Source organism: Aulostomus chinensis, chromosome 2 (assembly GCF_037954235.1).
Source record: "Aulostomus chinensis isolate RoL2024-O1b breed Wild chromosome 2, RoL_Achi_v1.0, whole genome shotgun sequence".
In the NCBI taxonomy this organism is placed as follows: Eukaryota; Metazoa; Chordata; class Actinopteri; order Syngnathiformes; family Aulostomidae; genus Aulostomus; species Aulostomus chinensis.
Genome location: NC_141321.1, coordinates 2,713,871 through 2,739,482, shown reverse-complemented (window position 1 = coordinate 2,739,482; position 25,612 = coordinate 2,713,871). Strand labels below are relative to the sequence as shown.

Genomic DNA, 25,612 nt, shown 5'->3' with positions numbered 1-25,612 from the left:
GGCGATCTTGTGGTCCTGTTCACCATGGTCAGCAGGTGCGTAAAACCTTGTGAGGGGGGCAACGGGCCCACCAAGTCCACGTGCACGTGGTCGAAACGCCTAGCCGGAATCGCAAAAGGCTGAAGTGGTGCTTTCGTGTGCTGGTGAATCTTAGCGCGCTGACAGGCCACGCATGCAGCAGCCCACTCCCTGACCTCTTTCCGGATGCCCGGCCACACGAATTTAGCGCTGACCAGCTTCACTGTCGCTTTAACTCCCGGATGTGAGAGGGAGTGCACTGCGTTGAAAACCCTCCGGCGCCGTGCCAAGGGCACCACGGGACAGGGTCGGCCTGTCAACACATCGCAAAGTATAGTCGGGCCACCGTCGCAAAGAACCGTGTCTACAAGCTGCAGGGCCGTACCTGTGGTCTTAAGGGCCTGAATGTCCGAATCACCTAGCTGGTCTGCAGCCATGGATGAAAAATCGACGCCAAGGAACACGGGGCAGGCTGCCACGCGTGACAAGCAGTCGGCTACCGAATTCTCCTTACCCGCCACATGCCGGATGTCCGTGGTGAACTCCGAGACTGCTGCCAAGTGGCGCTGCTGACGAGCAGACCACGGCTCGGCTACTTTGGACATCGCAAAGGTAAGCGGCTTGTGATCGACGTAGGCCATAAAGGGCCGTCCCTCGAGCAGGAAGTGAAAGTGCCGCGTTGCCAAATACAACGCCAGCAACTCCCGGTCAAAGACGCTATACTTGCACTCGTTCTCCTGCAGTTTACGGCTAAAAGACGCCAGCGGTTGCCACTCACCTGCCACCTGTTGCTCGACCACCGCACCGACCGCTGCATCGGATGCGTCGGTTGTTAGAGCGACAGGTGCAGTGGGCGAGGGGTGAGCAAGGAGCGCCGCCCTGGCTAATGCAGACTTAGCCCCCTCGAAGGCTCGGACTCGCTCTGGCGTCCATTCGATCGGGTTGCCGGCCTTTTTCAGCCTCAGGGCTTCATACAGTGGCTGCAGAAGGTGTGCTGCACGTGGAAGGAAATGGTTATAAAAATTCACCATCCCCAAAGACTCCTGCAGCGACCTGACTGAGGCTGGGCGCGGAAAGTCAGAGACCGCCTGCACTTTGGAGGGTAGTGGTACTGCACCCTGGGCTGAAATACGGTGGCCCAGAAAGTCGATGGTCGACAAACCGAATTGGCACTTGGCAAGGTTGATGATCAAGCCATGCTCGTCAAAACGCTGGAAAACCGATTCCAGGTGACTTAGGTGTGCGTCGGCTGACAGACTGGCGACCAATATGTCATCTAGGTAGACGAACACAAAATCAAGGTCTCACAGCACTGAATCCATCAGCTGAAATGTTTGTGCCGCGCCCTTAAGACTGAAAGGCATCCGCAAAAACTCGAAAAGCTCGAAAAGCCTGAAGGGGGTGATTACCGCGGTTTTGGGCACGTCCTCTGCGCACACAGGAACTTGGTGATAACCATGCACCAGGTCCACTTTGGAGAAAATGGTCGTACCCGCAAGGCGAGCGGGAAAGTCTTGAATGTGCGGGATTGGGTAGCGGTCATGCGTGGTGTTGATATTTAACCGCCGGAAATCCCCGCACGGTTGCCATGACCCGTCTGCCTTAGGCACCATGTGTAGCAGTGAAGCCCAGGGACTGTTAGAGCGTCGCACTATTCCCAGGCGCTCCATATTGGCGAACTCCTCCTTCGCTACAGTGGACTTCATGGAGTCAAGTCAAGTCAAGTCGCCGTGCGTGCGCGAAAACAGGCGGGCCGACAGTCGGGATGAAGTGCTCTGCGCCGTGTTTACCGACAGCGGTGGAAAAGGCGGGAGTGGTGAGTGACGGGAACCGCGACAGTAACTGGTGATACACGCTGTCTGAAGCGGAAAAACTGGCGCATGTTAATGCTCCCGCTCCCCCAGTCTGACACGTGTACCTGGTGAAAGACACAGCATCAATGAGACGGCGATTAGCAACATCGACTAGCAACCGTTAGCACACAGAAAATCTGTGTCTGAAACACACAGTCACCGACCTGGTGCCAAAAGTCCCAATGGCCGACCCGTTGGCGGTGCTCAGGTGCGGGCCGCTGCCGCGGGATGGAAGATTTGAGCCGGTCGGTGGAAGGAGGCTCCTCTGCAAGCCGGAGTCCACCAGGAAGCGTCATCCTGACAGACTGTCTTTAATAAACAGCAGCTCTTCTCGTTCACCGGCACCCACAGCTGCTGGCGTTTCCCGACGGCGCGAACGCACACGGTGGAGTGCAGCGCCGAGCCTTGCTGCCGAAGCGCCGATGAAAGAAACACAGCTGGTCACCGCGTCGTCCTCGGGTGGAAACTCCAGCAACGGCCGCCGTGTCCGCGTCCTCCGTCGCCAGCTGCGGGGGATCCGGCATCCCGCTCCACACGGTGAGGCATCTGGTGGCCAGCAGGACCCGGTCAGCTTCTTCCGCCAAGCCGCGATGATCACCGTAGAGGAGGCAGGGAGAGTTGGCCAGAGCCGCGTGCACCTGAGGTGGGAGGAGCCGGAGGAACAGGTGCGGGAACAGAAAGCCGCCGTCATCTGGGCCGAGTAATGCCAGCATATTGTCCATCAGGTCCGCCGCCGAACCGTTGCCGACTCCGGGGAGAGAAAGAAGTTTGTCCGCTCTCTCGGTCGCGGACTGGCTGTATCTCCGGAGCAGCATTCTTTTGAGCTCCGCGTATTTGCCCAGATGTGGAGGGTTCCGCAGCAGTTGCATCACCCGACGCGTCGTTTGCTGGTCCAGAGCCGCTACGACCAGGTAACATCTGGAGTCATCCTCGCCGAGTCCTCGTAGGTGGAACAGCACTTCGATATGCTGAAACCACGATGCCAGGTCCCTCTGCCAGAACTTGGGAAGCTTAACCGTTGCGGCTGCACCGGTTGGATGCTGGAGTTGGGGCAACATGGCGGATGAGGAAACGCCGCTTTCTTCTGCCTCAGACATGTTCAACGGGGTCACCGATGTGGCAGGTGAAGGATGACTCGGGAGCTATGATGGTCAAGACGTGTTTATTCATAAGCAGACCAGAACAAAGTAACAATATGGCGCCGAGCGCCAACAACCTTGGCACAAGACACGCCCCTTTACCCATCCACCTCTGGGTGAGAGGCACGCCCCTTAAGTATCCGCCACAGCGTCATCATCGACACCTCCGCCCACTTCACACAGGTACATTAATGCTTTGGATTCCGCACTCTGTCTGAAACCTTGGTCTCGGCAGCAAAAAAAAGACAAGCATTTTCGCGGCTTGGTGGCCAGTGTAAAAGCGCCTATTGCAGAATAGAATTAGCGAATCCCAGACTATTGCTCAAACACACCATGAAGTTGAAATTGCTTGTAAAAACTTAAAAGCAGCACTGTTGTGCTATAACCACCCAATTCCTGGGCCTGCAACCACTGGGCTTGCCGGTGGTACAGTGCCACTGTCCTAGGACAATAGGTTGCCGTTAGTCTGCTGTTGAGGCACTTTTTGGAGAGCTGTTGCTACAGTACTGCTGTTAGGAGCCACCTCTGCAACAGCAGAGCTGCTTTGTGGTCACCCAAGAGTGGGATCAGGTTGGTATGAAGGGGCCACGCTAGCTGCTACACTAGCCCCTTAGTTGCTGTATTGGCTGTATTACCTTCTGTCCTAGCCAGGTTAGCTGCTGAGTTCCAGTTGAGCGACAGACTGCAAGGCTATTTGAAATGGCTGGACTGAAATTACAGGAGTTTACAAACATTTTCTGGTGATCCAAATTAGCAATGCACCATAGCTGCATCAGACCAGTCTTGTTAATACACTTAATCCCCAGTTGGCATAGGTGGAGTGCAAGTTCATTTGTTGGTTTAAGGGCGAGGTAGCTTGGTGTGAAAAAGTCATATACGCCAGCTGAAACTAGGGATTACGCTTGCACTTGACTGAGCCCCAATTTTTGCCACGCTTATTGATTGCTTAAATAGGGCCCTTATGGTCGAGTAAATCAATAGTGTTACAGTGAAAGCAAGGCAGAAGGAAGAGTATAAAGTTAACACTGAGCTATCCCAAGACAGTGCATCGATTGGTGAATAGTGCCTTATTCCCCTGACAAAATCAATAAGCAAGTTCTGGGATGAGGTTAAGAATGCTCAAGTTTTGCAAAATGGAATATTATTGCTTTTTTTGTGAAACCATACGGATGAGTAAGATTGATGGCAAAAGATTTCAGTACTCTTGTTGCGAGGTGATGGAAAGGTAAGAAGAGTAGTCTTCTTGGGAGTGCCCATGGTTGTGTCAGCAGATCAAATGTGACTGGAGTAAAGGTGCTGGAGGTGAGATGATTGAGAAATGACAAGGCGAGGCAGTTTTATTTGTATAGCCCGTTTTCACAGTTTGTCTCAAAGGGCTTTACATGGCATCATAACAACATCCTCTGCCCTTAGACCCTCACATTGACTGAGGAAAAACTCCATAGAAAGCCCTTTTAACAGGGAAAAATCTGAGAAACCTTAGGGTGAGCAACAGAGGAGGGATCCCTCACCCAGGACGGACAGACGTGCTGTAGATTTTGTTGCAGAGAAGAAAACAGTTTACAATATGAAGTACCATCAGGCTCAGGCCCTACTTAAAGCTTCAAGCAGCGTTGTTAGGGCCTGAGCCCCTGCGCGGCTTATGGCCGCGTCATTGACGCCGGCCCGAATCCAGCGGTGTCTTGGTCAAATCTGTAGGCCTTGTAGTTTAGGAGATAGAAGCCTGAGTCTGACACAGAGTGAGAGCAGAGCTGCCAGCTGGCCCTTTAAGAACCCCTCCCCCGCTGCACTGTCTTTGATCTGTGCTAGAGTGGAGAGAGAGGAGGAGCACCAGAATTGGAGTGTGGAAAAGTGAAATAAGTCGGCATACGTTGGTCAAAAGTGACACATATCATATTTTTGTAGGGATTTTTGTCAGGAATGCAGTGGTGTGTTTGTTAAAGCTGTGGGATGTATGGTGTAGACGTGAGAAGCATTTGTTTGACAGTATGCACCCTGAGAGGACACGGTCTCCCCATAGACTTCGATTGTACACGTAAAACGCGTCTCCCCCACTTTGACGGCTTCTAAAATCGAAACTGAGTGAGTCATCTAAAAACCTAAGTTTGGAAGTGATACCATTAATGCCTTAGGAAGAGATAGATTTTGTTCGGGGAGTAAAAAAAGTGCTAATTTTGACAGTTTTGTCCAAATTGTGGACATTCTGTTGTAGATAGGGGAGGGGTCAGAGTATATGAATTTTCCGTCTTGATGAGATGAATCCAATGGTGTTGGTCCCATGGTTGTGGGACATTCGTGGGAGGAGTTATAGCACTGCAAATTATATTAAAATTATCTTTTAGTTGTGTGGCTCCATAGGTGGCGCTATAGACTTTTTTTTTGTTTTTTTTGTGAGATTAGTGAATGTTGAGCCAGACTGGACAAGTGTGCCGAATTTCAGCGAATTTCATGCATGTTCAGGGGGTGAAATTACATTATGCGCGTGATGCGCATAATGCGCATATTGCGCACGCTCATTGACAACAACTACTGGCCCTGACCCCCTCTGGGCCAGACTAGTTCCACTGTTCCATTGTCATTTGTACCTCCATGGAAATTTTCCATCCATTGATACAAGTTGCAGATGAAGTTAAAAGGAAAAGGAAAAATGGTTCCAAAATTAAAAGTAGAACAAAATTATATCAAGAAACAGAGACAGGGCTTTTTTCATATCTCATGGTGAGATTGCAGTGAAAAAAATATATTACTGGCATTAAAATAGACAGAAGACAACAATCAAACAGCACTCTCGAGTATCAGCTCTGGGAAATCATGAAGGCATGATGTTTGGTATGAAATACATCATGCTCTATTCAAGCTACATATCACGGCACTAGACATCATCATTTGGATTCCTGCTCATGTAGGAATAGAAGTTAATGACTTAGACTAGATTTTGGGAAAACAATCATGAAAACACTAATTAACATACCAATGCCCTGACGTAAAGCAGAAGTAAAATCCATTGCAAGAATTGAGGTGCAGAAAGCTTGGCAGGAGTATTGGGAGTTAATGGACATGGCAAGACACCTGTATTGCTTTCAAAAGCATGTGGCAGTTAAGAGTATGGGGTGGGAATTCAAGGAAGGAGAAAGTCATCACACATTTCAGGATAGGACATACAGGATTAAATCACACACTCAAGGAACTCTGATATGCAATAGAGCAATAGATATGATGAAGAAAGGATAGAATAAATAGCAGTATTAAATGAAGGAAAGCACAGTGTTACATTGCAGACTTATACAAAATACAAATCAAGGGAATATCTCATTAAATACTTGAAAGAAAGAGGAATAATAAACAAAATTTAGGTTGTTTTTGTTTGTTTTGTTTTGTGTTTTCCTGCTAATATACTATTCTACACTCCAGTGCAGTAGGTGGTGGTAATGTACCTATGAGCTGGTTTGCCAACAGCCATTAAAACTAAAGAAGAAGAAGCAGGTTGGCTGCTGTAATAATCTGGCTGGTTTAGGTGGTGGCCAGGTAACAACAAGATTAGCGTTGGTGGTTGGATCAGCTGGATCAGTAATAACCCAGTTGGCTGAGATGGTGGCCATTACCTGGTGGAGCACCAAGGATACCTGCATTGGCTGGGCCAGCTGGGATAGATCAGCTGGAAAACTGCAGAAACAGGATTGACCGTCATGTCTTCAGCCAAGTGCAGGGTAACCAAGAGGTGCATAAGCCCCAGGAAATGACAGTGTTTTAGTGTGTTCCTGTGTCCCCAATGATGTTCTGGCAAGGCCATCTTCCTCAAATCATGTGTACAGGAGGTGCTGCTATCCTTAAGCTAGAATGTGGACTTGGTCTTGATTTTTTTTTGTAAAGAAGCTGTGCAGGAATATCATACATTAAAACATGTATAGGATCGCTACATAGGTTAAAGAGAAGGTTCAAAGGATTAAATGCTATTTTTCAATGGCATTTGTGGGTTTCTGAATCATATATGCAGGACATGCCTGCCTGCACATCTGCTCAACTTCAGCTATCATGCTGCCTCCTATTCTTAGAGGAATAACTGGGGATCCAACCAGTAACTCTGAGCCCCATGTATTTTAACTGCTGTTGGAATCAAAATTCTGTCTGTCACCAGTGTATCAAACAAAAGAACATTCAAATCTGGTGAACCAAGCAGTACCTCAACTTGTTCAGTCTATCAGTTGACATAATTGGCTTCATGAATCTGTCTCAATTTTCCAGGTTCTCTTAAATTTTCCCAGTTCCAATCTGTCCAAGTTCTCCCTCTATTTTGGATATTTAAAAGACTAAATAGGTTCACACACCAATCAAAAATGTTAAATTTCTTGATGCTATTCATTATTCATCAATCACTGCGTCAGTGGTTGAAACATAAGTGTGAGATTCAATACACAAACTCTTTTTCCTCTTCCCCACTGTGACACCCTCCCTCTTTTCCAGTGCAACTTCAACTTTCTGGATTGCCAACCCCAATAACAACCTGATCAATTGTGCAGCTGCAGGCTCAGAGGTGAGTCTCTCATGTCTCCTCCCACATGTCTCTGCTCTCCATCTCTCACCACTGTACCTCCAGGTTTTGGACTGACTCATTACCATGATACTAGGTCAGACTAATGGCTGTATTCAGAATCAAGCAGCTACAGGGCACTACTACTGGCCACAATCATAATGATGTTGAGTAACTTTCTCATTAGCATACCTGCAAAGAATGACAAGTAGAGTTTTAAAAAGCTATGCAATGCCAGAATTCTGTCATCTTTGATCTCCAACTGCTTTGATCATCCCTGACAGCAAGACAAAAAGGTTTTTTTTTTTATTTATCAGACCAGACCCTAGACCAGTTGTCAGCAAGAGACACACCACCAGATTATTTTTTATAATCTGACTTTTATATATTAATTGTATTAGTCATTTACCTGCAACAGGTGGCGGGGTGGTGCAGTGGTTAGCACTGTCACCTCACAGCCTCTCGCCCAAAAGGCAGCTGGGATAGGCTCTGGCCCCACTGCGAACCTTAACAGGTTAAAAATGGATGAATGGATGGACGTTTATCTGCAAGAAAGTGACAATTTTTAGTTGAATTGAAAGCTTTCACTCTCAAAGGTGATGAATGAAATCCACAAGATTCTCTTGCTTGCACACAAATAATGGTGCTGCACATGTGGCAACCTGTTGCCACACTTGCTTGTTTTTTTCTTCTCTTTTGCTTTTCTGCTTTATTTTTCATTTGTGTTGCGAGCTCAATCACTGCTGCACTGTGGAGACCAAATCTGGTTTTGCCACTTTTCATGGTCATGACCAGAGGAGAAACCTGATGTCCCCCATAAACTGTGGAGGAGCCAGTCATGCTAGAATCCAGAGTCCTGCCAGGAGGAGATAACACAGACCAGTCTCCCCATCAATCTTTATGGGGAATGTTATATCTCTCCCAAACAAGGTAAACACGTTAGCTGCATTGACCCGTCACAAGACAGAATATCAGGAGCACAGCATCATGGTTTTTGCAGAGACATGGCTAAGAATTCCAAATTAAAAATAAAAAGTTATGCTTGGAACATTTTAAAATGGTGTAGCCAGCCAGGACAGTGGGAAATTGGTGAGATTGTTTTTATGAATGAGAAGTGGAGTAACTCCAGATACACCACTTTGAAATTACAACTTGCTGTGCATCAAGGACAGCAAACTGTTAGCTTTTAGCATGAGGCTATACTGGCTGCTGAGGGATTCCTTATATGCCATCATGATGGCAGTGTATATTCCACCCTTTCCTAATACTTCTGCTGCAGTTTATGTCCTCCATTGAACTGTAGTCAGGTGCGGGATCTTTGGGGTCTAAAATCATGCTTTTCTGTCCTCCACTCTTCCCACATTCATTCAATATGTCACTTGCCACACCAGAGACAAAATCCAAGGAGGCAGGTACCTCATATACTTTCAACCCTTTCTCGCGGGAAGGACATGATTATCTCACACACTACATTATGAACAACATTAACTTTTGTATGGAAAAAATCTTTACTAACCAGGACTGTCTAGTGCTTTCCTATCAACAAACCAAGGACTAATTTTGACATAGAGGCTCTCCTAAAGAAGAAAAAGGCCTTTCAGTTGGGAGATAAGGAGGAACTGAAGGCTGTGCAGAGGGAGCTGAGAAGGAAGACCATGGAAGGGAAGCACAGCTACAGAAGAGGATGGAAGAGCAGCAGAGGAACAGCAATGGAGTTTGCAGGAATATGAGAACCATCTCTGGTCAACAGGATCCAAACTCCCAGGCTGCTGGGGACCGAGAGTGGGTGAATGACCTCATTTATTCTTCAACAGATTTGATCAGACATTTCACATTGCTCTGCAGCAATCCCTAGCACACTGACACCCATAGAGGAAGGTTTACATGTCAAGATGTCTGGCTTGAAATCTCTTTTAGTACATCTACATATAGTTGGACCTTTTCACTTAACCAATGGCACAATCCATCATTTTGTTTGTTTGTTCCTCCAGAACTGTCACTGTTACCTCTTTAAAAACTTCTCTGTCCGTGCCTTCCAAGAATCAAAGGCCCTTTTAGTGATTCATTGATAACTTTCTGTTGAGGGAGGCCTTGTAGGACCTTGCTATGCTGTTCATAGTTTGCTGCCAGTACTTGAATTTTGCGCATTCACATTTGTCTTGAGCAGAAAGGCAACTTTGAAGATGCCATGCTTCATTCCTTGCGCCTCTCTCATGCGCAGGTTCCGGCTCTCTCCATTTTCCAGGCTCGTACAATGTGGCAGCTCGCATCTCAGCCGTGCTCACTCACTCACTACCAATCACACACTGAGCTGCCTGGACTACACATTCAATGAGACACATCCCACAACACTACCCACACCATGGTTTGGCAATTAACACTAATTCCAGTCCATCAAAACAACACATAAAATTGGTACACAATCGCTATATCTGTAGGCCTAGAAAATATGTGAAGAGGTAGCTATGTCCAACATATTGCACAAATCAAATAGGTAGGTAGTATAACAAGTGCCTATACAGTGATAAACCTAGCTCAATTAGCAGTGAACATGTGCATGAATAAACATAGAAATGAAATTGTCTCTAATTAAACAAAAGACCACATTACACTTTCACATCTATTCTCTGGCGAATGGGTGAGACACTGACTAACTGATCTGGTAATCAGAGCACATACATTCAGAGGGAATATAGTGCAAGTATATAAGAATATTGTCTCTTCAGCATTTTTTTTAACAATGATAAACCATGAAAAATTGCTTCTTTTAGCAAAGGCATAGAACATTGTAAACAAGACTAGAGTCCAATGTGACCCATAAAGCTTCTGGTGCAAATATGAACACCAAGAGCTTAGTGACCCAGTCCCCGTACCGGCCCGGTCCTCTGAGCCTGTTGGTGTGGTTCTCCCACCGCACCCCCGCCATGGTCAAGTATCACATAGGAAGAAGTGGATGGAAGAGACCCGATGGAATCATCAGCAAATGGAGCAGACAGCTGGGAGCTGCTGGGGCCATCCCTGGAGGGAGAAGAAAAAAGATTGTGGAGCTCAGGGTCCTGCTCTGCTGGGTCCTCGTCCACATGTGGTGGCAGGATCTCTGAGGGCATCCAGTCCTAGGCTTGGTCCAGGACCCAGGTGTTGTCGAGGGGCTCACGGCTACTGTACTTCTTCAGCTGATCATGGTGGACAACTTTGGTTTTGGCTCTGGGGCTCTTCTGGATCCGGTAGACTAGATCATCCAACTGTCCCATAATGAAGAAGGATCCCTCGTAAGAGGAGAGGAACTTTTTGATCTTGTTTTTGACATGACATGTTCCCTTGACAAGATACCACACAGCATCTCCGACTTTATACTGGGTGTGACAGGCATTCTTGTCATTTTGCCTTTTAGCATGTGTGACTGACTCACCCAGGGCTTTCAAAGTGATGTTGTGAGCCAGTTCCAGCCGCTTGCGCATGTGTTGCACATACTCTGGGGCTGATGGTGCATGATCATAGTCTGGGGCAAACCGGCTACAAGGTCCACTGGCTCACTTATTTCACGTCCATACATCATGTAGTTGGGTGTGAAACTTGTAGCACTGTGCTTGGTCGCTCTATAGGCCATGACTGCATATGGTATCATTAGATCCCAATCTCAACAGCAGCGCTCTGCAGTTGAAGCCAGGATCTTTCGCAGTGTGGCAGTGAAACGTTCAACTTGGCCGTTGGAATGTGGTTGGAATGGTGTTGTGTGTTTTTTTCTCGATGCCAAACAGATGACACAGTTCCTGGATTACCTCTGATTTGAAAGTGCGCCCTTGGTCGCTATGCAGAGAGTGAGGCATTCCAAAGTGGCAGACCCATTCTGTGGCAACAACGTGCACCACCGTCACAGCCTTTTCGTCTGGGATTGGACACGCTTTAGCCCACTTTGTGAAATACTCCTCTATCATGAGCACATAGCGGCTGTTGAGTTCTGTCTCATTAAGTGGGCCCATAATGTTCAGTCCAATGCGCTCCATCTCTTACAGTTCCCATAGGCGCTTGTGGGGTTTTGTGGGGTCGGGCTCTGCAGGCACAGTTAGTGCAAGTGCGGCACCAGAGGGCCACATCCTCCCTCAGATGGGACCAGTAGTATCTGGTTAGAAGTCTGGCCAGAGGCCTTTCAATATCAAAAGGCCCACCTACTGGCCCCTCATGCATTTGGCGCATTTTGCATGGCAGGACAATTTGGGGATGGAACTGTGTGTCATCCAAACAGTAAAAGCGTTGTTCCATTGATTCCAGTTTGTTTTGGTGGCCGGGCTGCATGGAGAGACTGTGGTCCAGGGGGGGCGCTCACTGCTGGCCTCCAACCAAGCTCTGATTGGTGCAATGTCTGTGTCGGCAGCTTGGGCCTGGTGCAACTCCTCCGTAGTCCAGCCAGAAAACAGTGTGGTCTCGTTTGTATCACTCACATAGATTGTCTCTGTTTTAGTGTCTGCATTGGTCCGGTTGTTTACGCTTACCCCCACCAGACTCACAGCTGTAGTTGTTGTGCATGACTCCACCCCCACCAGACTCAGCAACCGGGAACTGGAGTTGGAGTCCAAATCACACTGAACCGCTCTGTGACTCGTGGTTCTTTGCTGTGAGGGGTCCTGCAGACAACATGGACAGGACTGGCGGCAGGGCCTGCAGGACAGACTATCAGCGTTAGTTTGCAAGTGACCTTGGTGATGAATGATTTCAAAGTCGTACTCAGCTAGCTTCTCAAGCCACCGGGATAACTGACCTTCTGACTCTTTCATCTGTTAGCCAGTGCAGGCTGCTGTGGCCAGTACGCACCTTGTAACGACGCCCAAGAAGATATTGCTGGAAGTGTGTTGTGAAATCAACAATAGCTACCAGCTCCTGTCTCGTGGTACAATAATGCTGTTCGGCTTAGGCCAGTTTATGGCTTCCATATGCCAGCTAGTGTTGTCAAAAATATTGATTTATCAATTAAATATGATTTTTGAAAAGTAATAACGGTACTGAATGACTTTTCAATAGTATCGATACTCTGCCTGCCTCCTTGGTTTACACATGCACCGCCGCCACCAAAACACACACACACACACACACACACACACACACACACATACAAAAAAAAAAAAAAAAATAATAGGATCTCCAGCCCTAAATACAGACAGCGCTGCCCTGGGGAGCGAGCCATTGTGCAGCAGCCCCTCCCCTCCTGCCTCGCTCACACAAACACGGCTGGCTGTATTTAGGCTCAGGTGCCTGAAGATACTTCAGGTCAAAGACCCTACTATGTTTGCTCGGCAGAGCAACACATTAGTAGCACTAAAAACACACACCAAACACTGTCCCAGCCCCCCCCCCCCCCCAACACCCATGAGGCAGCTCAGCCAGACGGCCCGGAGCCAGTTTTCACATACACACCCTTTCAAAACCTGGTACTATACTGTTCTTGCTGTTAAAGAGCGCCTGCAATATGCGCATTATGCATATAACGCGCATAATCTAATTTCACCCCCTGAACATGCATGAAATCAGTTGAAATTCAGCACACTTGTCCGGTTTGGCTAAACATTCACAAATCTCACAAAAAAACAACAAAAAAGTCTATAGCGCCACCTACGGAGCCAAACAACTAAAAGATAATTTTAAGATAATTTGAAGTGCTATAAGTCCTCCCACGAATGTCCCACAAACATGGGACCAACACTGTTGGACTCGTCTCATGAAGACCCCAAAATCATACACTCTGACCCCTCACCTATCTACAACAGAATGTCTACAATTTGGACAAAACTGTCAAAATTAGGACTTTTTTTACTCCCCGAACAAAATCTATCTCCTCATGCTATCGCTGACAAACTTTCACACATTACTCTCCCAACTGTGCTGATTAAAAGTTATTAAAAGTTTTTATATAAATTGCTCGGTTTGGATTTTATAAGCCGTCAAAGTGGGGGAGACACGTTTCACGCGTAGAATGGAAGCCTATGGGGAGACCGTGTCCTCTCAGGATACATACTGTCATACAAATGCTTCTCACGTCTACAGCATACATCCCACAGCTTTAACAAACACACCACTGAATTTGTGACAAAAATCCCTACAAAAGTATGGTATTATGTGTCACTTTTGACCAACGTATGCCGACTTATTCAGCTTTTCCACACTCCAATTCTCTTAATCCTCCTCTCTCTCCACTCCAGCACAGATCAAAGACATTGCAGCGGGGGAGGGGTTCTTAAAGGGCCAGCTCTCAGCTCTGCGCTCACTCTCTGCATCAGACTCAGGCTTCTATCTCCTAAACTACAAGGCCTAGGGATTTACCAATTACACCGTTGGATTCAGGCCGGCGTCAACAACGAGGCCATAGGCTGCGCGGGGGCTCAGGCCCTAACAACGCTGCTTGAAGCTTTAATTAGGGCCTGAGCCTGAAGGTACATCTTTTTTTTTTTTGTGTTGTCTACGTGTGTAAGCTGCCATGAGGTGACATCTGCAGGACCTTCGTAACCAGTTTTAATCAATAAACAAAACAGCAGAAGTGCCGTTTGGAGGTTCCTTTGGATTTGAGTAGGATGAACAAGGAAAGCCAAAGGACAGCAGCAAGCCGATATGCAAGAGATGCAACAGAACTGTGCAGACAAAAGAAGTGAACACAACAAATGTAGCAAAGCACCTCCAAGACAGACACTTGGACCTGTATAGATTTAGAGATATAGAGATTGGTAACAGTATAACTTGAAGTATGTGTTGCCTAGAGTTATCACATTTATCGGTGTTTACTTTGACGTGTTCTCTTGTTAGCGAGTGGTAGCTAAAGCTAATCGACGGTAGGTTACATATATCAAAGCTTATTTGCATACTGTTAATGTGTAAAGAATAACTTTTAAAAGTTCTCTACCTCAAAAATAAAGTTCTTTTTTTCTGCACCATCCTTTATTTGTGATAGGACGACGCCGACACCTGTATCACAAGCAACCGTGTCAAGGATCATTTCACCATTGTCCAGTGGGTACCCTTAGACAAGGGCAGTGGTGAAGAGGTGCTTAAGCATGTCAAAGGCAGCTTGGTGTTTCGCATGCCACTAGAAGAGTGCCTTGTCAGACTTTGTAACGGTTCGGCAATGGAAGCTAAGTCCTTTACAAATCTGCAGTAATAAGAGGCGAGGCCAATGAAACGTCTAACCTCTTGGACTGATGTGGGAGGGGGCCAAGCTTGGACTTTGTGGATCTTTGCAGGGTCAGTGACCACACCGTGCTCAGACACCATATGACCTACAGATCCAGCTGCCTGGAATTTCTTCTGACATCCAGAGGCCATCCAGCCCTTTGAGACAAACTGTTTGTGAAAACGGGCTATACAGATAAAATTGCCTTGCCATCCGGCTGCCAGTCGGTCTCCAGCCAGTTTCCAGCCACTGGGAGTCCCCCCCCCCCCCTCTTGGGGGTGTGCCCAGAATCCACTATGATCACACCCATTTCTACAATTGCAGGGTGTGTCACCAGGAGATGGCAGAAGATTTTTACTCTACTGCATTCATCTTCTGCTTTAGTTTTGCTTTAATACATATTTTCGATTTGCAAATTGATAATACCTGACTTTTTCTCTTACAATATACTGTATGCGTACATACATGTATACCAGTCCCTCCAAGATTTCGCAGAGTTTTTTTTGTGATTGTGTGATCAAAAAAGCTTGATTTTGCAGCGGCTTTATTCAAAAATTGCGTGATAATTTGTGAGGTTTTATGTGAGTTTTTGCTGTAAAATTGCGGTAATTGGCAAAAATTGCAATTCAATAAAAAAAATACAATTTTAAGAAAACAAACTAATGTAAAAAAAAGTCGTATATAATCATATGATAAGCATACCTCAAACTACAGAAACAGTCAAAAATATTCAGTTGTCATCTTTTTTTAAGTTTGTTTACATGAAGTTTGCTTTTAAATTATCAACAAAAATGATGATGTAATTTTACTTAACTTTGCACTGGAACAGAGACGGAGCTGCAGCAGAGATGCTGGAGAACTCCTGGCCCTCTCATAGTGCGTATTTTCTCATCCGTGCCACATATGCAGATACAGACATTATAATCGCTGTCAAACACTCATATGATACTGGTTTGACTGTCTATTTCCCGTCTCATGGTCATGCCAGCATGAGCAGTGGGAGAGTTGCGCCGGTTCTGCGTGTCTGCTGCAGCGCGTCATCTGGAGATTCCAGGGCTTGCCAGTGATTTACGCAACAGGCGCGCGGCTCTCTGCAAAAATAGACCATGAGAAGGCCAGTAGAAAGTCATATTAGTATTGGTTCTCTGTATTGGCCTCTTTCAATGGCCATACTCTGGAACAATGTGGGGGGCTGGGAACCTCTTTGTCTGGCGACCACCCATTGAGCGAGAACAAAATGATGTTACGGTTTGTAAACCTTTAGCACAACACAAGACAACAGGTGAGATTGCCAAACTGGCAAGGGTTTACTACTCTGGTGTTCCAGAGCCCATCCACAGAATCAGAGTGGAACCGGCATTTCTCAGCCTTGACGAAGAGTCAGTTATGAAGGAGGCGTTCAAGAACCTGCCGCACGTGCTGGACATGCTCCTTGAGGGATCTGTAGAAGATGAGGATGTCGTCGAGGAAGACCACAACAAATCGGTCCAGCATGTTGCGGAGGATGTCATTCATGAGTGCCTGGAACACCGCCGGGGCGTTGGTGAGGCCGAACGGCATTACCAGGTACTCATAATGACCACGGGGAGTCTTAAAGTCTGTCTTCCACTCATCCCCTTTCCGGATCCGGACGAGATGGTACGCATTCCGGAGGTCCAGTTTTGTGAAGACAGTAGCCTGGGTGAGGGGTTCGAGGGTGGAGCTCATCAGAGGTAGAGGATATTTGTTTTTGATGGTGATGTCGTTGAGTTGGCGATAGTCTATGCAGGGCCGGAGACCACCATCCTTCTTCTTTACGAAAAAGAAACCAGCTGCCACCGGGTAGGATGAAGGTCGGATGAGCCCTGCTGCCAACGACTCTGAAATGTACTCATCCATAGCTGTCTTCTCGGGGACAGAAAGGCTGTACAGACTGCTAGGAAGAGGGATCCCCGGGCGGAGGTTGATAGCACAGTCATAAGGCTGATGGGGAGGAAGAGACTGAGCTTGCGTCTTGCTGAAGACCTCCCAGACCTCATGATACTCGGGAGAGACAGAGGAAAGATCGGGGGGAGAGGCACTGGGGACTGTCCGGACTGCTCGGCCAGGTGCAGTCTGCAGACACCGCGCGACACAGAGGGAGCTCCACTCCAGGATGTTGCCAGAGGCCCAAGCAACGTATGGCTCATGCTGAGCTAACCAGGGACGCCCAGGGATCACAGGGACTGACGGAGACTGGATGATGAAGAACTGGAGGCTCTCCACATGGTTCCCAGCAATAGTGAGAGATACAGGGCAGGATTGTTGGGTTACACTGGCTAGACGGCGCTCATCCAGAGTGAAAGCCTCCACTGGCTTCTCCAATCTCTCCCGTGGGATGTTGGCTTGCACAGCAAATGTAGAATCCAGGAAACACCCATCAGCCCCCGAATTGATGAGTGCGCCTAAAGTGAGCCGCTGGTCTGCCCAAGCCAGGGTGACACTCACAAGATGGTTAGCTGGAGTAAGATGTCTGTGTAGGTTCTCATTCATCCAGGTCATCGTAGATCGAAGCGAAGTAAAATCTGGTCAACTGGACGTAAGTTTATCTTGAAGTAGTTTCACCTCTCATCCGAGAGGCTTCTTCAGTTCTAGTGAAGAGTGTGGAAACTCCAGCTTATAAACCTATGTGGGAGTGGTCAGTGCTATTGTGGTGGAAACGACCCTCCCGAGACTCACCTGGCCTCCCCAAACGACAGTCGTTGTGCGGTGTCAGGGAGTTTCAGGGGTGGTCGTTAGGGAGTTTCACCGACCACTCAGATGCTAACGGGCTGTGCTGGCATCAGCCGTTCCACATGGGTCTTTCAGCTGAACTCTTTGGGGAAGCTTTGAAAGGACGTGGTTGTAAATAGGTGAAAGGAAATGTCCAAGTCCACCTCCTCTGTTCAAAGATGGTTTCTCTATCCTGACGTGGATGGCTTCTTTAACTCCTCTTTCAAACCATCTGTCCTCTCTGTCGAGGATTTGGACATGGTCGTCCTGGAAGGAGTGGCTTTCCTCCTTGAGGTGGAGGAAAACCGCTGAGTCCTGTCCTCCAGAGTTGGCTCTTCTATGTTGGGCCATGCGCTTGTTGAGGGGCTGTTTGGTTTCCCCTATGTAGAGATCCGTGCAGGCCTCACTGCAACTGACAGCGTATACCAGATTGCTTTTCTGGCTGTGAGGGGTGGGATCTTTGGGGTGAACCAGTCTTTGTCTCAGAGTGTTGTCTGGTTTAAAAGACACAGGGATGCGGTGCTTGTTATAGATAGCTGGAGTAGGATGGCGGGAACAGGAAAAGCCCCTCCCGGGGTCCCAGTGAGCCTCGTCTTTTGGTCGCGTGGGACAGTTACTGATCCGGTGTCCTTGAGACCACAATAGATAGGCCTGCCTTAAACCAGAACTCACGTTCAGCTACAGTCAGTCGTGTGCGTCCAAGCTGCATAGGTTACTCCTCCATTGTTGTCTGGGGGGTGGAGAGGCCTGCCACAGGGGAAGTGGCATGTGCCGGAGAAGGGCCCCCGTCCGAAGTCCTGGACGACTGAGCAGTAGCCATGTATCCACGTAGGGCTCGCTCGCGCCTCCTCTCCCGGAGACGTCCATCAATGCGGATGGCAAGACTGATCAGGTCGTCGAGGGAGGTAGGATCCTCTCGGGTGGCTAGCTGATCCTTGACGGCGTCGCTGAGGGCCTCTACGGAAGGTGACCCGAAATGCCTGGTCATTCCAGCCGCTCTCCGCTGCAGCCAGCCTGAACTCGACCGAGTAATCCGTGACACTGCCACTGCCCTGCTGGATCCTGATCAACCGAGTTCCGGGATCCTGACTGTAGGCGGGATGATGGAATACCTTCCGAAGCTCAGCCACGAAGTCCGCATAGGAGTAGCAGAAACTGGCCCCCATGGACCAGGAAGCAGTGGCCCACTGAGCTGCGCGGCCAGTCAGCAGGTTGGTAATGTAAGCAACACGGGCAGCGTCTGTGGTGAACCTCCTGGAATGATGGGTGAAGACCAGCTCACACTGCATGAGGAACGTGGCGCAGGTCTCACAGTTGCCATCAAAAGGCCGGGGATTGGAGACACAGGGCTCTGGGGAAACTGGAACATACCCGTCAGGGTTGTCTAGGGCATCGGCAAGTCCACAACTGCTTAAGGATCTCAGCTTGTTGGCTCACGAGCGTCGCCTGCTGGGCAGAAAGGGAATCCACAGAGGCCTGGAGGGCTTGCACCTGAGCCTGGAGGCTCTGCATGGCAACAGAGGCCTCCTGCATTTGCTGGCTGTTGGTGGCCGTAAGCTGGATTTGTTTAATAAGGGCAGGCTGAATGGGGTTTGCCGCTGCATTGTCTGTGTCGGCTGGGTTCGACACGGCGAGTTCGTACTGTTCAGGTTTGTAAACTGAACCCAATAGCCCACAACACAAGACAACAGGTGAGATGCCAAACTGGCAAGGGTTTACTACTCTGGTGTTCCTTTGAGGTACAACAACTCAAATGTTCCTTTGGGGTCTGAAACTCGAATAGCAATAACAAAATCAGGGCATCGACACAGAGGAACAATATAGGGCAGCGAACACTGAGGAAACTAGTCTGTATTCTTCAGGATGAACTCGTATCTGAGGACTGGGAGGCCAACAAATTTATACTAGCCAGAGGGCGCTGATTAGATGTAGGTGAGTAATGAGCGGGTGAGCTGCAGGTGTGTCATGACGTGCGCTTCATCCGCTCTCGTTGCCGGTTACACAACTCCCCAGCGGCACGCTCAGATGTCTCAGGGAAAGCAACGTGTTCACATAAGGGAGGTTGAATGGTAGGCCGAGCCACAACAAAAGATACACTATGATGCTAATGAACATCAACGTGAGCATGACTCCAGGTTCACCCAGCTCTGAAATGTGCCAGGAGTTCATCACTTCAAATGAACAAATGCAGTGAGGTTCACAAACCACCAGCAGTTTGTTAGTTTCTGTATAATAGACCTGCTGTAAAGCAGCTCTCTAATAATTAAAATAGATGTCACACTGTGTGGAAGAGCGCAGAGCTTCAAGATCTCTGGATTTATACTTTATCCAAAACCTGTTGAGGGAAGTCTTTTAAGTACCCCGCAACACAATGTTAATGTCTGTGGCACAAATTGGTTTTTAATTACTTTTACTTAATTTTCATGTTATTTTATTAAATTGTATATTCTAACTGACCAAACTTAACTTTTCAATTCCTGAAACTCAAAATATGTCTTTAAATCAATAGAGCCATGCAAAATACAGGGACTGCAACATTACATTGATCCAATTTTTTTTATTGAACATAAGTTTGTTTTACAAACAAAAGAAATATTTTTAGGTCCTGAAACTCGAAATATGTCTTTCAACCAAAACAAAATACATACTGCAACATTACATAGATCCAATTTTTTTTAATTGACCATATCTTTTTTCAACAACAAAAGAAATAAACAACGCCATGCCCTAATAGGCTGTAGTGATTCCTCAGCGATGGCATTGTGGTGTGAGTGATGTTTTCCTGTTCACAGCAGAGGGTCCCCGCTGGCACGTCATTGCACAAACCTACCTCATGATCAACGTCCTGAAAGAAGGAACAGGGCATGATCACGTTACCATGACAACATAGTGCTACAAACAGCCCCAATAAGTACAAACACAGCCAACATGTCCGCCCTGTTCAGTGTCCACCCTCTGCCGAATGCAGAAACCGCTACAGTAAATCACTCAGGACAGGTGGAAGGAGTTTGCCTCCTCCAGTAAAGTTTTTAGACTTCCAGCTGAACGTACGCGGAGTCCGGTCATAAAACTTGTGCTTTGAGCAGTGGATGTCCGCTTCAAGTCCGCCCGGTGTTTTGTTTTAGCTAAGTCCTTTACAAATCTGCGGTAATAAGAGGTGAAGCCAGTGAAACATCTAACCTCTTGGGCTGATGTGGGAGGGGGCCAAGCTTGGACCTTGTGGATCTTTGCAGGGTCAGTGGCCACATCGTGCTCAGACACCATGTGACCTACTGTAAATAGGCAACTTTGCAGTGGAACAGAGGGCATTTAGCTGGCTTCAGTTTAATGTTCACTTGTTGAAGTCTCTGGAACACTTGGATCAACCACTGCAGCATTTAGGGACACTTACAGTCTCCTTCAGGTCTCTTTCTCTGACAACAGCAGCCTGGGGCCTGCATTCAGCAAGGTTACAGGCCCCCAGCTGCATGGCGCTGGTGACGTATGATGCAGCTCTCTTCGTGGTTTCAAAGCGATGGGCTATCTCATAAGCTCTGGCTAGGGTGTCTGGGCGCTTTTCTAACAGTCTTTGGACAAGCTCTGCATCACCCAGGCCATTTGTGAAAACTTCGACAGCCATAGCATCTTGCTCTGCCTCTGACCAATCTCCATACGCTATGGCTACTTTCCCATGAATTTCATCTCTGAACACATGGAGAGCCTCACCAGGTTTGCGTAGTCTTTGCCTCAGCTCCGCTGCCACAGCTGCTGTGTGATCTGAAGAAGGGCCATATGCAGTTTCGAGTTCCTCCAGCAGGAGGCGGTAATCCATCTAGATGAATGAGGGTTCCTGTGCACAATGGCGCCTGCGGCTCCAGTAAGGCAGTATCTCAGCTGGGTGGCCATGGTTTTGGCTGACCAGTGGTTTGCCTCCACACAACTTTCAAATCTGTGAAGAAACTCTCCATGGTGTGCTGCCTACATACTGTCCAGGCTGTACAGTGGGGACTCGCTTCCTACGGTTGTAGTCCTCATCACTGTTGGATGGAGAAGGAAAAAAGGATGGTTTGTTTTGGCATGTCCATGTTTAACAGTCTCTTCTGTGTTAATGCAAGGGTACAACATGGGAAGTGTTTTTACTTCTGATTTGGGAGCAACTGGTGTGCTATGTACAAAACTTCTCATGTGAGCCCTGGAAAAGGGGTTTGTGTCTACATAATGCACTTTCAATGGCACATTTGGGGCAGGGTATAGGGGCATGTAGACACCTGGTCCTTCCACAGCGCCATGACTTTGGCTGTCAGCTCCGAGAAAGGGATTTGTGGTGGAAAACGAGGCGAGGCTGCTGATCAGTGTCAGTGAAACTCCTGTATTAGCATCCATACTAGTGGAGCTCTCATCATAAAAAAAGGGGTTGTAGGGCTCACGTTTTCTCTCCGCCCCGCACTCACAAGCATCTACAGTATCTTGTTCATTCTTAACATGGGTTAACGGCACAAAAGGATTGGAGCACTATGTTTCTAGTTCGCAAACATCAGGAGGGTAGCAAGCGGCCGGCATGTTAGCTCAGCTGCTATCACAGTTACATTGCAGTCACTCAGCTCTAGCCGCTATTGTCCTTAAATGTTAGGTGCTCACCACTCTTTTATCAACCTGAGTGGCCCTTCGTCGTCGCCAGTGTTAACCTTTCCTGCTTTTGTTCCTGACCGTGGTCGGGAGACACAGGGGAGATCCGTCTTCTCTAGGGCCGAAGTACCGTAGCTTCCCTTGGGGCTAACTTACTCCCATAAAAACACTTGACACCACACTTGTTGAAGCGGCAGCACACATTCAAAGAGGAAGAGGCCGTTTTGCCGAAGAGACGGGGGTTTATTAAGTGGCTGCACTGTACATCACTCTTCTCATCACGCGCTTTTTATCCACTGTAAACCCTAACAAGCTGAGTTAACTCAAAATTTATTGTGTAACAGATTACACAATACATTTTAGTGATGTTTTAAAGTTTTAAATAAACATAAAATAAAAATTATACTTACAGTTGCCTTAAATTATCTTAAAATTAACTTAAAATAATTAATATTCCACAACTTATAGTTTGGGAGATATACTCTCAAAACTTTAAATATTCCTCAACTAAAAGTCTGTGGGAAATACACACAAAATTCCGAGTCATTCTAAACTCAAATACAAATGCCAGACCACAACAAAAAAGTAGAATCAGCCAATAATGTTAGAATGAAAGAATGAAAGTGACACCAGTGTTAAATTTCAACATTTTTTTAATTCAACACTATTAGGCAACACAACATTAATCATACAATGCATTTGGAAAGTATTTGCACCCCCAACAATACAAAATGTGAAAAAAGTTAAAGGGTGCAAATACTTTCTGAATGCACTGTATATAATGTATGAATAGAACAGTCACTTTCCATAAAGTATTCAGTGCATAACATTGGGCTGGGCAATGTTGTGATATTTCTGTATTAACAATGATTCACAATAGCTGCTCTTCTGATTTATTGCGTAATAGTTTTAAACGGAAAAATTTAAAGATGTAGCCTATGTGGTCAAAAACATTTTTATACCTCATCCATATTGCCCAGCCCTAACAATCGGTGCTACATCTTACTGAGGTAGGCAAACATGTACAACATCTTACATCTAAGGTAGGTAAACAGTGCTATATTTTGCATTTGAGGTAGGCAAACCGTGTTACATCTTACTGAGGTAAGGCAAACAGTACAACATCTCACTTCTAAGGGTTAGTACAAACAGCACCACATCTTACATCTGAGTTCGTCAAACGGTGCTATATCTTACTTCTGGGTTCATCAAACAGTGCTACATCTTGCATCTGAGGTAGGCAAACAGTGTTACATCAGTGCTACGGTGCCCTAATTCACTCATTGAACAAATTATTTTTCAGCATCAGTAGATGCTCTTTCAGTGGTTTGTTGTCCTCAAAAGGAAAGGTGGCTGTTGTACCAGTGCGACATGGCCAGCAACGTCAACCCACGGAACCGGTTCGACAAACTGTGGCAGTTTCTGAGAGATCAGAAAACGGTTCTGGTGCAGTTGGAGCAGTTACAGATCACCAGACGACCAAACTCTGCCAGAGCATCTGAACCTAGCCCACGTGAGAAGACTGAAGAAAGGCTGGGGGAGCGAAGGCAGGAGAGACGGTCTTTTACCAAGGCCACAGCAAGTGAGTCAAGGGGAGACTCATTGCAAGAGCCTTGTGGTGTATGTGGTGAAGAGGGACACAATGGACGTTTATACCACTGTAAGGTGTTCAAGAAGTCCAGCCCGTTGGAGCGGAGAGCCCAAGCAAAAAAGACCAAAGCCTGTCCCAAATGCCTAGATCTCCATGGTAAGGACAGTCGGTGCAATAAAACCTTTCTGTGTCGCAATGACGAATGTGAAAGAGGTAATACCCCTCCAGACCACCACTTCTTTCTGTGCCTCAAATCCCCAAGCAAAAGGGACACTACCAGGGGGGAGACCAAGGGGGAAAAGAGGAGAGAATCCCACGGTCTGACTGAAGAACAAGAGGCAGTGTTTGCTCGTCTAGGTTTGACCCCAGAGCAGCTGGAGGCTGTTCGTAATGCCTGCACAAATAATGTATCTTCAACAGTATGTGCTGGAAAAAATCTGGTGGATGAGGGTGGACATAAGGAGCACCCGGTCCTCATGATGTTGGTGGAGGTCACAACTAAGAGGGGGGACTGGGTCGGTGCGCTGATTGAATTAGCCTCTGACACAAACTATATCACTCACCAAGCAGCAGAGAGGCTTGGATTGGCTGGTGAGCCTATCACACTGGTCGTGTTTGGTGTGGGTGGTATGGAGGTGAGGGTTGAAACAAACAGGTACTGTATGAGCATAAAAGTAGCCATGAAGAAGGGAACATGACGTCTTCATGAGATGCTCTGCTATGGACTGGAAGAGATTGCCAGAGTAAACCACGCAGTGGACTTGGAGGGCCTTGAAAGGTTCTTCCCGGGTGTTGTCAAACGAGGAGACCTGACCCGTCCAGACAAGGTTGAATTACTCATCAGTACCCGCGAAGGTCATCTCGCCCCCTAGAGGATGATGAGGTGCGGCGATTTGGTGTTGTAGGACGGTCCGCTTGGGAAGACCATCACTGGCGTGCACCCGGACCTTTTCAAAGACATTGAGGTGACCGCACGCACCTCTTTAATCCATTTTGCATGCTCCATGAGGGCGGAATCCATGAGAGTCGAGGTCCTCCATAACGACTGCCCCAAGCCAAAGAGCGTCGTGGATGTCAGAACCACAGCTGCATGTAACGCTGAGATCGTTAAGTGGCTCCAGTGGGACAGCATTGATGCTGCCTGTGACCCAGTGTGTGGCGGTTGTCAATGTGGAAAGTGTGCCCCTGGGGGTAAAGAGATGTCTCTCGCGGATGAGCGAGAATTGGAGATCATCAGGGGAGGACTAACATTCAAGGTAAGTGACTACCACAGCGACAAACCCAACTGGGATGCCAGGTATCCCTGGAAGGAGAACCCTGCTACCCTGCCTAACAACCGTGAAGCTGTCAAAGCAGCATACCTCAAGTCAGAGAAGCGCCTTGAGAGGGACCCAAAGTGGAAGGAGGCTTACGCAAGGCAGGTGCACAACATGGTAGCCAGAGGGGCTGCAACCAAGCTTTCGAAGGCTGTGATGGACAGTTGGAACGGAGCTGTTCGGTGGGTGAATCACCTGACAGCACCCAACCCACATTCTGTCTCCACCTCAGTGAGACTAGTATGGGATAGCAGCCGGGAATTCAAGGGCGTTAGCCTTAATGGCATCCTGCTGAAGTGCCCGGATGTCCTGAACCCCATCCTGGCAGTCTTGCTCCATTTCCGGGAAGGAGAGCATGCAGCAATTGGCGACGTGTCCAAAATGTACAACTCGGTATGGTTGGAGGACCAGGAGCTGCACCTCCATCACTTCCTATGGAGAGACTCTCCAGCTAATGACATTGAGGACTACGCCGTGGTACGGGTGAACATGGACGACAAGCTGGCCGGCTGCATCGCCCACGTGGCAATGCGGGAGACAGCTTACTTGCCACAATTCACTGACAAAGTGGAAGAAAGGGATGTCATCATGGACAACGCCTATGTGGACGATTTTCTTGTGTCCCACAATGACCCCCAAAGACTGAGTGAAATCCTTGAGGGAGTGGAAGCCATTTTCG

At 47.7% G+C, this 25,612-nt stretch overlaps 1 protein-coding gene across 5 annotated transcripts in view; it reads left to right on the top strand.

Moving 5' to 3' along the window:
* Positions 1-25,612, top strand: part of cemip (cell migration inducing hyaluronidase 1) — a 222,443-nt gene that overhangs the window by 134,676 nt on the left and 62,155 nt on the right. For all 5 annotated transcript variants that reach the window (XM_086222956.1, XM_086222957.1, XM_086222959.1 and 2 more), the window contains one exon: positions 7,472-7,541. In XM_086222956.1, the coding sequence (XP_086079082.1) occupies positions 7,472-7,541 (70 nt within the window). The remainder of the gene's footprint in view (positions 1-7,471; positions 7,542-25,612) is intronic.